A 12,985-nucleotide genomic window follows, 5' to 3' on the forward strand; every position below is an offset into this window, starting at 1 on the left:
CTGTCCACCTTCAGGGCCACAGCAGATGTCCAGCCGTGGGAGCTGCCGTGGGAGGGCCGCGTGGGGCAGGCTCCCCCCAACACCCCGCAGCCTGTGCATCCCCTCCACCCTGGCTCCCGGCGGCATTCAGCCCCGCCCCCTGAAGGTGGCGGGGCCCCGGTGGTGCCCATAGAGGCCCCTGAGGGGGGCGGGGGCCCCGGTGGTGCCCATAGAGGCCATGCTCCGCCCGCAGTGACCAAGTACCTTCTGGGTCCCCTGTCTACCCTGGGGTTCACTTCCTTGTTTGAAAACTCGAGTGTTGTCCTTGTTGGAACCCCCTTTCCTGCTTTGCTCCCCTAAATCCTAGGCTCGTGTCGTCCTTCCCGGGGACTGTGGGCACCCAGGCGGCTGCTCCCCTGGCAAGCCGGACTGGGGGGAACCTTTTTATTCATCACTCATGGGTCAGCCAGAGGCAGGGACCAGACCTGCTTCGTCCTAGGGTGGAATCGGGGCTCCTGCCAAGTCCGGCGTGGAGTGAGGGCGTGGGAGGCCGGTCTGCGGCAGGGGCTGAGCAGGTTAACCTCAGGGGCGGGGCAGGCAGGGCTGTACTGAAGCATAGCTGATAAAGAAACTGTATTGACATCTTTCAAGGGGTTACGAAAAAGTCTCAGGGTGGATGATTCTGTCTGTGATCACAGTGACAGCTCAACTTGCTTCTGTCCACTTTAAGGTTTGTTTCCCTCTGGAGCAAAGTGATAGGATTATCTAATTTTCCTTTGGTGCCAGAGGCTGATGACATCAGAACTTGGGCAGGGTTTCTTTTCGTGAGCTACGGAAAGCTCTGGGACAGCTGCTGCCAGCACAAATATTTTGTCTGCACTGGTGGAGACTGCGTGGGGGGAGGCCAGGGAAGAGGTGGATGCATTGGGAATATAGCTTTTGGGGGATTCGAGGACTGACAGGGGAAATTAAAAAAGAAATAGGAACAGTTCTGATAGCCCCCAGGAAGGTGAACATTCTGGAAGACTTCCCTGGAAACAGACTGTTCATATTAGGCAATTTTGGTTGGAGAATCTAATCCTCCTCTTTTGAAAATGAGGTAAGAGGAAAGCCACTTTAAAGGACTCACCCTGTTACATTGAGAATAGATGGTAAGCGGATGAGGGTGGGGCAGGGGGACCATTTAGAAGGTTAGCGCCTGGGTCCAGACAGCAGGCAACGGTGGAGGTGATGCACAGAGCTGGTAGGATTTGTTGGTGAGGGAGATGCAGGTGTGAGAGGAAGATGCCTGAACACCTATGAATCAGGGGCCGCGTTCGGAGGGGGGAGACAGCCGGGGGTGGGCGGCAGGCTTCCTCTAACTTGTAAAGTTAGAGGTCTCTAGGCACATTCAGATGGAGATGCTGGGTGGGCAGCCGACCTTATAGGGTTGGAGCTCAGGAAGGAGGCCGGCTCCAGAGACACAAATTTGGGAGAAGTCAGTGTGTAGGAGGTTCGTAAGCTATGGGCTGGGGGGCGAGAGGGAGAGCAGCTAGGGGAGAGGGTGGACCCCAGAACAGAGGAGGCTGGGACTGTGACCCAGAACTAGGGGGAGACAGCCTGGAAGCCACGGCAGCCCAGGCTGGGAAGAGATGGTGTCGGGCTATGGCTCTGACACAGCGGGCTCTTGGTGGCCTCAGTGGGAGCAGCTCAGTGATGGGAAGGGCAGCCCAGTGGAGTGAGTTCAGGAAAGAAAGGGTGAGGAATTGCAGGGGTGGGGGTGATCAGAGTCAATGGGGAGACAAAAATAGGTTTGAAGGACGTGCCTACACCCTGACGGGAGTAGTCTGGAAAGGGGGCGTGGAATCGAGGATGCAGGAGAGAGATACAAACCTCTGGGTGGTGTCCTGGAGGTTAGGCAGGGCCAGTGTGAGAGGAGGGCTAATCTTTACCCACAGGCACAGGACGGAGGACTTGGAGGAGGTTCGTGGCTTTGGTGGGGGAACAGATCTGAAGCAGGATGCGGGTATCATGTACCCTTCGGGGCAGACAGTGACTCAGTTCAAGCACTTGGGGTGATAGACACAGCTTTGGGCCTCGCCTCCTGACCTCAGGCCTCTGGAAAATCTGGACAATGCTGGTTGGCAGACACAGAGGCTCTCAGTAAGTCGTGATCTGTTTGTCACTGTGGCAGGGACAGTGGTGCTCATCAAACACCCCATCTGCCCCCCACAGCTTGTAACCCCTCTACCCCCGGCAGGTAGGCAGTGACGGGTGACTATTTCTGGTTAATGGGCTACGAGAGGGTGTGATGTGTCACTTCTAAGCTGGAGCATCGAAAGGTTGGGCCCACCCCTGCAGCTGTGACCCAAGGAGCAGTCCGGGTCCTTGAAGGACCACATGCAGCAGAGACCCCACCCTACCTCTTACCCCCTTGCCTGCATCCCAAGCTAGAAATACATGATGAGCTGAGGATAGAGTTTGTTACATCACGGCACCGCCATTTCAGGGCTAAAATGTTACCACAGCGTAACCTGGTCTATTACTAACCCAAATACCACGTTACCAACCATGGCATATAACAGAGTTTGGGATTGATTTTGGATTAAAGGCCCAAGGATCTCGTGAGAGAACCCTGTGAGGCTGTAAACATCCTCGATGCTCTTGTAACTCACTGGGCACGTGCCCGGGGGCAGCTGCATCTCCAGGTGGGCACATCACGAACCCAGGACTCACCTTTCCTCACTTGGTAGGGAGCTGACAGGTGTCCTCCCCATGGGCAGTTCTCTTATCCATCATCTAAACCCTGTAGTTCTTGGTTCTTGGTGAATGAAATTCACACCAAAGCTCACAACCCAAACGGGTGGCAGAAAGAAGAGAGGGATGAGTCGAAACACCGGGGCCCCTTCCTCTCTTCAAGCAGACAGCTGGTAGGCTGGCCTCTTTCACAGCCTCCTGCTGGGCCTTTGCATCTGTGGGCCGTGGCTACCTGGGAAACAGGACCTGCTGTTTCACCTGAGTGTTCTAAAATTGCAGAGTTTAGAGAAAAGCCTGGCCCTGACAGAGTTCCCCGAGTTGAGGGTAGGAACTCAGGCCCTCTCCATCGCTTTGCAAAGCCAAGGCCACTCTGCATGGAGCCCGCCTCCTTCCCACCTGCCACCCTGTGGTCCCCTGTGGAATTACACCCTCCTGCTCGCGTTGGAATGGAAGGATCTGGTTACCGTTCTGCATTCTTATCTGATCTTCACAGGGTATTAGCCCTAGAAGGCGCCCTAGAGATAATCCAAGCCAATCTTCTCCGTTTACAGCTCAGGTAACAGACCTAGCAGAGGGGCCCAGGGCTAATGAGCAGCGGGCCAGGCCTGGGGCCTGCAGCCTTGAGAAGTTCTCTGTTTATTCTTCCAGCATTTCCTCACTCAGTCAACCGCTGAATCAATATTTGCTTTGCCTATGACACGCAGGGCCCCTGCTGGCTACCGCTCGGAAGATGAGAGACCCCGTAGCTGCTCTTAAGGAGCTTCCTGAGAAGGAAGATGGGCGTGAACAAGGCCACTGCATGAAACGATTGCTCTGTGGGCGGTAAAAAGGCAGGCCAGGAGAAGCTGCAGCCCATCTGCCTGAGGCGGAGAAGGCTTCCTTAAGGGGCAGAGTCGGGGCAAACCTCCGGGGTTACCCCTGCAGGAAAGCTGGGGCGGGCAGGGGTACGGCGTGCAGTGGGGCACAGGGCAAACGGAGGTGGTGAGTTCTGGCCGCCTTGTGGAGCTTGGTGTCAGCGGGGCGTCAAGTCAGGAAGTGAGGGGCCTTGATGTCTGCAAAGGTGTTAGGGCTGAACACCGTTGAAGAACAATTAGGGGCAGTAACGTGGGCAGGTTTATTCACTCAGTCCATCTCTCCATTCATTCACTCGTTCGTTCGGTGAGAAAGACAAATTGGGAGCCGGCGAAGCAGGCGTCAGGGAAGCCAGTCGGAATGCTACAGCAGCAGCCCAGGCGACAGACGGGCAGGGTCTGTGCCAGGACGGAGGGCAGGGCGTGCAGGGTGAGGGCCGGAGGGGGCGTGGGTGACGTCTGCATGGTTTGCAGAAATAGAGAGGATTCCTGAGTTTTGTGTGGGGAAAGGGAGGGACAGGTGTGCATTCACCAATGTCGGGACGACAGGAGGGAGAGGGCTGGGGGCGGGGGCAGCGGATGGCGGAGACGATGGGTCCAGGTGCTTGGGCACAGTTAGGAGGTGCTGGCCAGGAGGCATGTGTGCGGCTCGAAGAAGCGTGAGGCTGTGAACATTTCGGAGAGTGGGTGATGAGCTAGACCAGGTCCATGGATGTGACTGCCCGGGGAGAGTGCCGAGTGAGATGAGAGCAGCCCCGGAAGGAGCTGTCCCGGGCTGGGTTCTGCAGAGAGCAAATTCAGAGAGCTTAGTCTGAATGTGGATGAGAGAGGACGCTGGAATCCACACCCATGGAAGGAGGGAGAGGATGGGACTGGCAAAGGGAGCAGGAAGGTGCAGACCCCAAAGGCTCAGCTGACCCTGGGAACTGGGACCCTTTGCTGCAGAGGTGGCACCTGGACAAACGTCTCCTTGAGCAACAGAATAGAAAGTATAAGGGACTCAAGGTAACTGCACGCATACGTAGCTGGGGCAAATTATGGACAACGAGATGCAAAGAGACCACAAACCGGCCGCCACTTCTGAGGTGCCGGGAGCAAGGGCAGGGTCCTGCGCGTGCCCCCTGCACACGGCATCAGCAAGGGGGCGCCGCTAAGACACGCCTCCGGCCAGACCCGCTGGTCCAGCTCCACCCTTTAGCCCGCTTCGGGGGCCGCTCGCCTCCTCGCCCACTTGGGGGCGAGCAAGGACACCTGTTTCTTGTTCCGTTAACTTGCGCCGTAGCGAGAGTCCAATAAAGCCTTGCCTGAATTTCCCGTCTGGCCTCTTATCGATGTCTATTGATTAAGAGATTAAAGGGTCCAAGGACCCAGCTTGGCAACAGCCCCATGGGGGGCTCCGGAGCTAAAATGGCTGCAGAGCCCCCGGGAAAGACCTTTGGGTGAGGAGGCTCTCGGCAGCTGAGGTAATCAAGAGGGGTGACACTTGAAGGTCCCAGACCCCAGGGCCCAGTGACAGTTCTTTCCTGGAAGGGGGATCTGCCCTTAGGCCAGAGGTGCTTTTTGGTCCACTTACAGTCACAGCTGGGCAGGGGATACCAAATGACTCGCAAGTAGGTCAGCCAGGAGCAGGACACTTTCCTCCCTCCCCCAGGGGTGACAGTAGCCCTAACCTCCTCCTGACATCAGGGTGCACTTCCCTGCAGGGATGCTGCCTCCGCTTCGAGACTTGCGGGGCTCTGGACACAAGGAGCCCAAAGTGCTAGTGATAGCCACACGTAGCAATGGCTTAGTGGACTTCTGCCATGTCCCCTGGGGGCTCTGATCCTGCGGTGAGTGAAGGCTTGGGGGGCACCGGCCCCCAGATGGATTTTTGGGAGGATGGTGAGTGCGGCTGTTCCCGCTGCCACCCCTGGCGTCCTTGGCCCATGAGGTCTTCCTCTTGGGGACATGGCACCATGGGAAGCACTTCGGTTCGGTTGTGTGTGTGGGGGGCCTGGGGGATGGCTCCCCATCCACACCGTCTCTGAGCGTCTCTTTCTTCGGTGGGCGGCAGCTTGTGGGTGGTAGAGGGCGATGTGACCAGCGGCTCCCGTGGGTCTGGGCCCACCCTCCCACCTCTTCCACTGTCTCAGTGAGGTTACGTGGAATGCCACGCAGAGGACACGCTCTGTGAGCACTTGGATGGTGGCAGTCTCTGAGGCCCTGCGGACAGGAGGGCAAACCTGTACCTGGAATGTGGCCCCCATGAGAACAAACCGCTGGCACCCCTGGGTGGAGGGAGCCCGTCACCGCCACCCTGCTCCCACCCCTGGGGAGCAGCGCCAGAGAGGAGCTGGGGCCTGGGCCTCCCGGCCAGCTGCAGGATCGACCTTGGGAGGTGGGATTGTGCTGCTGGCTCTTGCAGAACCTCCATCTCTGCTACCGTGGCTATTTTGTTCTTGGCCCTTTGTGCCGGCCCTGGGTGGTGGCAGACGGGGCCAACCAACATCAAGTGATGGAGTCCTCTTGTCACTTAGTTGACAAATTTGTCGCCTGTGGTGGACGTTGTCTGCCGGGTGACAGCACGTGCTACGGTGATCTCCACACTTCGTGGACAGTCCGCCCACATGCCTCCTCCCCAGACTTCCTCGCCCTCCATCTTCCAGTCTTTCTTCTTACAGGTCCTTGACCAGCCCAGCCAGGCCCCTGGCCATCGCCCATGAGTCTGTATATACTCTAACCTTGGGCTACTGCTCTGTCGACACACAGATGACCAGGTGCACTGCCGGAGTGAATCTGTAATGCAACTGCATCCATTTATGGCTTGCACTGACCCATCCAACAGCCAAGCTCAGGCTTTTACTCCATTCTTCAGCTATTTTTATGGGATCCTGCCTACAGCCATAAGTGTGATCTGAGGACGACAGGGCATGGTGACACAGAGGTGACAATGATGTAATGCATCAGTGTGATATTACGTGGAATGTCTATAGACAGTGTAGAGCTCTTCACACTACATTTTGTCAGCGGGTGGAGAGCTAACACAGCCTTGGGCTATGAGTACCGTTCATATAAATGAATATTGTCATCCATCCACGTCAATGCAAACTGATCAGAAGAGAAAAGAACGCGTTTCCCCAATCCTGGTCCACCTACCATGCACCTGAAGACTTATTATTCTGCTCTGGCAAAGACACCACAGCTGCCGAGGCAGCTGCAGTTGGGACCGCTTCCTGGTCGAGTTCATGGTGGTCTGTCGCCGTCTCCCAGCCTCAGCTGGTGAAGTAGAGAGGGATGAGGACCACCGCCACTGCATCCTTTGGATCCATGATGCTCCACCCTCCTCTGGATGCAGTACTGCCTGGCTGAGGAGGGGCAGTATCCCAGGCTCCCCCCGGCGTCCTCCACTACGGTAGCTCCTACCCCAGGCCAAGGACCCAGTACGGGGGTGTGCCAACTTCTGAGTGCGTCCACCCCAATTACATGTTCAGGGACCAGGCGAATGTGGACCCTAGGCCAGCACTCTGTTTATTGTCTGGTCCCTGTAGGCCCCGCACACGCAGCAGGGCAGTGATGACGCTTCTGGTCCCCATGTCTCAGTGCCGGCTCTGACCCCTGAAACGCCTGGGTCTTCCTCTTTCCCGAGCGTACCATTACCTGAGTAAATGGGCACTGGTCCCTTTGGGGGAGGGCTGGGGCTCACAGTGTGTTGCCGGGGACCTGGTCACGTCTTCAGTTATCTGGGTCCCGGAGACTGAGCAAAGGGACCACCTGAGATCAGGGTGACTGATGATCGTCCACCCCCTGTCTTGTGACGGTGTAGGGTGACTACTAGCCTTGTATCGCCCCCACCTCACACCCTGAGCTGACTCCGTGGGCACTGTGGAGCGAAAAGGGCCCATCACAGCTGTCCTGCGTTGGGCTGAAAAGGCCTGGCCTTTACACAGCTGCCTCCGCCAGTCACTGGGGGTGGGCCGCCCTGGGGAGGGCGTGCAGACGCCGCAGGAGGCCCCAGTGGAAGGCTCTCTGCTAATGGCGTTGCCAGCGGCTGGGACAACCAGTCCTTTCTTGAAGGGGTCTGGGTGGCACATCCCAGAGTCTTTGGAGAAGCCAGCGTGGTTGATGGAGTGGGTTCCTGAGGACGTGAAGGAGGAGAGGGTCAGAGCCCAGGGGAAGAGATCAGCCTGGGACAAGGGGAGGGGCATCTCCTGCTTAATGAGGGGGAGAAGGAGGTAAGAGTGGGGTCACACGAAGGTAAGGGTGTAAGAGGAGGGACAAGGATTTGGGGAAATCGAGCCCGATGACCTCTGTTTTCTTTGTAAACTCAGAAGCTGGGCATCGGCTGAATGTGGGCTTGGGTAGGGTTAGGACTTGAGGAGAAAAGCCCTCAAGGTAAATGAGAGGATGCAGTCTGGGGACCACAGGACAGTGTGTTGAGGGGCAGCTGGTGATGGGGGGCCTGGAGGTTGTGAGCCCTGCCTGCTGGGTCACGTGGCTTCCGCAGCGGTCATCTGAGCCCGCCGGAGGAGCAGAGAGGAGCGTGCTCCCACTTGTGCTGGGCAGGTGTCGGGGAGAACAGGGGGCAACAGGGTGTTAGCTTGTTGCCTTACTTTCCCCAGACAGCTCTTCAAGGCTCTTTAGAGAGAAACTCTCTGTTTTAAAAATGGTGTTTGTCTTCTAAGGGAACAAAGCATTAGAGGGTATTAGAGTTGATGTGTGGGTGACATCACCTGCTCCGTCAGTCCAGTTCATCCATTTATTCTTTTATGGATCATGCTTTTGGTATTTTATTGTGAAATCTTTGTCTGTTTAAAGGTCACAAAGGTTTTCTCCTACGTTTTCTTCTGGAAGTTTTACAGTTTTAGGTTTCATGTTTAGGTCTCTGAACCATTTTGAGTTCACTCTTGCGTATGGTGTGAAGTGTAAACTGAGGTTCATTAATAATTAAGGAAATGCAAATTAAAATCATGTTGAAATAGTCCTTAGAATGGCTAAAATGAACTCATACTCTGCTGATGGGAAATACAAGGGCACAGTCACTGTGGAAACAGCTTGTCAGGTTCTTAAAAAGTTACACATGGTACAACCATTCTGCTCCTAGGTCTTTAACTACAAGAAATGAAAGCATATGTTCATAGAGACTTGTACAGACATGTTCATGGCGGCTTGACTGCAATATCCCCACACTGAAAACAGCCCAAATGGGCATCAGCACGTGAGGGATAAACAAGCAGTGGTGCGCCCACCCAGCAGAATGCTGGTCATCAATGCAAAGGAACAAATGACACATGCAACAACCTGGATGAATCTCAAAATAATTGTGATGAGTGAAAAGGCAGACCCAAAATTATACCTACTGTACAGTCTATTTACATAAAGCTCTAGAAAATGCAAACTAGTGACCAAGTACGGCACAGTGTTTGGGGGAGGCAGGAGGGGTTGCAAGGGGCTTGAGGAAGCCTCTGGGGGTGATGGACATGTACATTCTCTTCGTTGTGGGGATGGTTTCGTGAGTTACACACGTGTCACAACTTCAATTCGTATACTTTAAATAGTGCAGTTATTGTAGGTTAATTATACCTTAATAAAGCTGTTAGAAACTTGACCTGAAAATTAAGTACATAATTGAATCATTGATAATTAGCGAAGGGAACAAACTTTTAACAATACTTACTCTCTTAAATGTCAATTTAGTCAACTTAGATCTATTAGAGATTTAAAAAGCATAGCTCTGATAGTTCTGACATAAAACCCAACAGTCAGTTGTAACAGAATCTGACAAAAATGGGCGCTGTGTGCGTTTACCACAGACACTGTCTCTCAACACACTGAAGCCTTCCTATGTCGACTCCGAGTGTCCCAGAGTGACTACAAGTCAAGGTCCCCAGCAGGGATGACAGTGGCCCCCTTTCACCTGCTTCCCACGCCTCTGAGAGGCGCCCGTTCTTACTTCCACTTTGCAGATGGGGAGACTGAGGCTCAGGGGTTGAACGGTTTAGCCAAGGCCCACGCTTGTACAGGGCATCAGCTCAGGGGTCTGGGTCCAAAGGCGTGCCAACCCACCCCCCTAACTCAGTCCATGCAATTTTCCTTTCTACGGCTTTCCCCAGTATCGCTGCCATCCTCACGGCTAGCTCGAGCACGCGGAGGAGGCGGCCTTGAGTGCTTGCGGCACCGACTGAACAGCGCTGCCCTCTGCTGGGCGGCGCGTCTCCGCCAGGTAAGACGCTCCCACAAGTCTACACTGCTGTCCGCAAGGACGCCGGCCCGCCCCCGCCCCGCCCACTCTCGGGACCCGCCCCTCCGGCGGCCCACCTGGGCCTCGCCCTTCCCCGGAAAGCCCCGCCCACACCGGGATCCGCCCCCCGCCCACTCTCGAGCCCCCGCCCCAGGCCCCGCCCCACCTCGGGATAGAAAACGAAGGCGCGCTCGACCTCTCGGCGCTCGCCTGCTCGGGTCTGGCGGCGGCGCGGCTGGGCCGGGTCGGGCGCGTGCGGCGGGGCCTCCGGGCGGCATGGAGGGGCCGGGGGCTGCTGCGCGGGGGAACGTCACCCTGCACAACTTCAGCGCGAGGCTGTGGGAGCAGCTCGTCCACTTCCACGTCATGCGGCTGACGGACTCGCTTTTCCTGTGGGTGGGGGCCACGCCGCACCTGCGCAACCTCTCCGTGGCCATGTGCACCCGCTACGTGAGTGCGGCCGGAGGGCTGTGGGTGGGTAGAGGGGCCGGGGGGGAGGTAGCGGCGCGGGGTCCGGGAGGGGGCGGAGGGGGCTAGGCATGCGGGGGAGGGATGGGGTCTCGGAGGCCGGGCCGGTGGGGGCCGGACGGTGACCGACGGCCTCAGGCGCCCGCCCCGTGCCCACCAAGTGCCCGCCGGGGAGACCGCGGATTCGGCGGCCCCCCAGGGCTGTCCCGGGTCGGGGAGGGGAGCTTGGGGCTCCCCGGGACCGGGGTCGAAGAGGGTTGCGCTGCCCACCCGGGGAGAGCTGCGTCCCGCCGCTCGGCTGGTCGTCCTCCATCTCTGGTTAGAGTGTCAGGGCTCCCTCGTGGGACCTCTGCTGTCCGCTCACACTCGCCCTGGGGGGTGGCATCTGTCCCTGTTTTTCTTGCCGGCTCCCTGTTGACCACATTTATTTACGTTTCCGGCCCAGACCTCTTTCCCGCTCTTCCTCTCCTCTCCCCCGTCTCGCTGGCGATTGTAACAGGCAGCTGTCCCTCGGCATTCCAGGCTCCGGCCCTGCTCCTCCAGCAGCCAGCCCCTTTCTGTTACAGCAGCTCCGTCCCAACCTTGGGGTCATCTTTGGATCCCCTCTCCCACGCTCCACGCGCCCAGTGTCAGTGAAGCAGCAGGCACTGCTGTCAGCAGAACCTGCAGAATCCAGCCTCTCCTCACCTGCCGCCTGGGCCAAGCTGCATCTCTCGTGGCGGCTGAGGCCCCCTTTGCCACGTTATAGGTTTCTCAGAGCTGCTGTTGCAAAGTGCCACAGGCTGGGTGGCTGAAAACAACAGGCTGATTCCCTCCCAGATCTGGAGGCCAGAGTCTGAATCAAGGTGTCAGCAGGGCTGGTTCCTCCCGGAGGCTCTGGGGGAGAAGTCGCCCCATCTCTGGGGGAGAAGTCGTCCCGTCTCTGGGCTTCCGGTGCTGCTGGCAGCCTCGTCACGCCCAGTCCTGCTGCCAGTGCACAGGCCTTCTCCTCTGTGTGCCTCTGTCTCTTCCCTTCTTCTGAAGACACCAGTCCTACTGGATGAAGGGTCCTTCTCACCTTAACTTACATCTCAATTACATCTGCAAAGGCCCTATTTCCAAATAAAGTCACCTGCACAGGTGCCAGGGGTTAGGACCTGGACGTACCTTTTGGAGGTCGTGGCTTAGCCCTCGGCGCTGCCTTACGGCCAGTCCCCCCTGGGCTGCAGTCAGTATCGTCATTCCTCTGCTCAGACCTTCCGAGAGTCCAGAGCCCGCACTGACCTGCAGGCCCCGTCAGCTGCTGGGGCGCCCCTGCCCCCCTGTCTGTGCCCCACTCGCCCCTCTGGGCTGCTCCAGCCTTTCACCGGGCAGGCCTGCCTGCTGCCAGGAGAGGCTGCACAGCTAGGGCGACACAGGCCCACTGCAGGGGGAGGCCGGCCTGGGACAGGAAGGGGGGCCATGGGACGCTGGGTGCTCAGGTGATCCAGGAGCATCGGGCCTTGCAGGTGGGGCAGGACTGCTCTTTGTTTTCCTTGCAGGACCCCATCCCTGTGTCCACTGCCCTCCTTGGGGACATGTCCGACACGACGTCCACAGGCCTCGCCCAGCGCTTAGGTAGGTCCTGCAGCTTAGCTGCCCGAGTGCCTGGGTGGGGACCTCGTTGTTCAGCGGAGCCAGGAGGCGAGTCGCTGGAGGAGGAAGACTGTCTGGGAGGCAGACCCCCGGTCTCTGCGGGAAGGAAGGCCTTGTACACTGGGCTTTTCAGGAGCTGACCTGGTACTAGCACTGCTCGGGGCTTGTGCTGCCCACGGGCTCCCGTGTTGCCCTGGCTGCCGTCCAGGCCGACCAGTGACAGGTGATCTTCTCCTCCTCGTGGGAGGAGAGGGCGAGTGATGCCCACGGTGCCTAGTGGGTGGCGGCTCCAGGTAGCCTCCAGGGGTTCGGTGGGGCCCCGCGGAGCAGGAGGGACCGCCCTTCGCCGCAGGTGATGTCGCTCAGAGCTCAGAAGGGTGATGGCCTGGCCTAGGGTGGCCCGAAAGGGTGTCAGGCAGGGCCCCGAGGTTGAGGGCTCCAGCCCCCCTGCACCCAAAACACGTGTCCTGCAGGATGCCCAGGTGGTTCAGGTAAAGGTGCCCCCAGCTGGTACCCATGACTGCCGGGTGGTCCCAGGCGCCGGGGACCTCGACCGGCAGGGCCACCTTGCCTCCCGTCTGGCCTTGGTGTTCAGTGTCCTGGCCACGTGCGGAGCCCTGGGTCCCGGCTGGGGGGTGGCGATGAGGCCGGGCCCCGATTTGAGGAGCTTATTTTGCAGTTGTGTCGATGGTCCTGTCAGCCTCATCTCCGGGGAGTGGGGACGTGTGTGTCAGTCGCTCCGGGACGCACGCATGCGGACAGCGCGGCCACGCGCTGGTGGAGGCACTGCCAGTGAGTCGAGGGCCAGGGCTGGCACAGGTGGCCCACAGGTCGCACGAGACGGGGCAGAGACCTGGCGGCTACGTCTCGGGGACGTCCACCACACTTGTCCTTTAGCCTGAAGCTAGAGCAGCCTGGCTAGTAAGTTATTTTGGTAACTTTTTATGAGGAAGCAATTTAAAATTTACAGAAAAGCCACAGGAGAGATATAAAGGATTCTTGCCTAGCCTTCGCCCGGACTCCCAGGCGCTATCATTCCTCCTCTGCGTTTGAGCTGCTGGTTTTTTGTGACCCACGGAGAGCAGGTGGAAGACCTGATGCCCCTTTGCTTCACTGCGTA

General features: G+C 58.0%; 1 protein-coding gene across 4 annotated transcripts in view; it reads left to right on the forward strand.

Annotated features, from left to right (window-relative positions):
* The window catches only part of PSMG4 (proteasome assembly chaperone 4), a 73,201-nt gene that overhangs the window by 57,945 nt on the left and 2,271 nt on the right, over positions 1-12,985 (forward strand). For 2 of the 4 annotated variants that reach the window (XM_089918235.1, XM_089918234.1), the window contains exons 3-4: positions 9,656-9,765; positions 11,772-11,847. In XM_089918235.1, coding sequence (XP_089774361.1) covers positions 9,656-9,765; positions 11,772-11,847 — 186 coding nt within the window. Of the gene's footprint in view, positions 1-9,655; positions 9,766-9,979; positions 10,258-11,771; positions 11,848-12,985 lie in introns of those variants that run through there. The other 2 variants (XM_022586558.3, XM_022586559.3) reach the window with 2 other exon arrangements.

The sequence above is a fragment of the Delphinapterus leucas genome, chromosome 10 (assembly GCF_059928025.1).
Source record: "Delphinapterus leucas isolate spDelLeu-1000000601 "Yukka" chromosome 10, BTC_Dleu_Yukka2, whole genome shotgun sequence".
In the NCBI taxonomy this organism is placed as follows: Eukaryota; Metazoa; Chordata; class Mammalia; order Artiodactyla; family Monodontidae; genus Delphinapterus; species Delphinapterus leucas.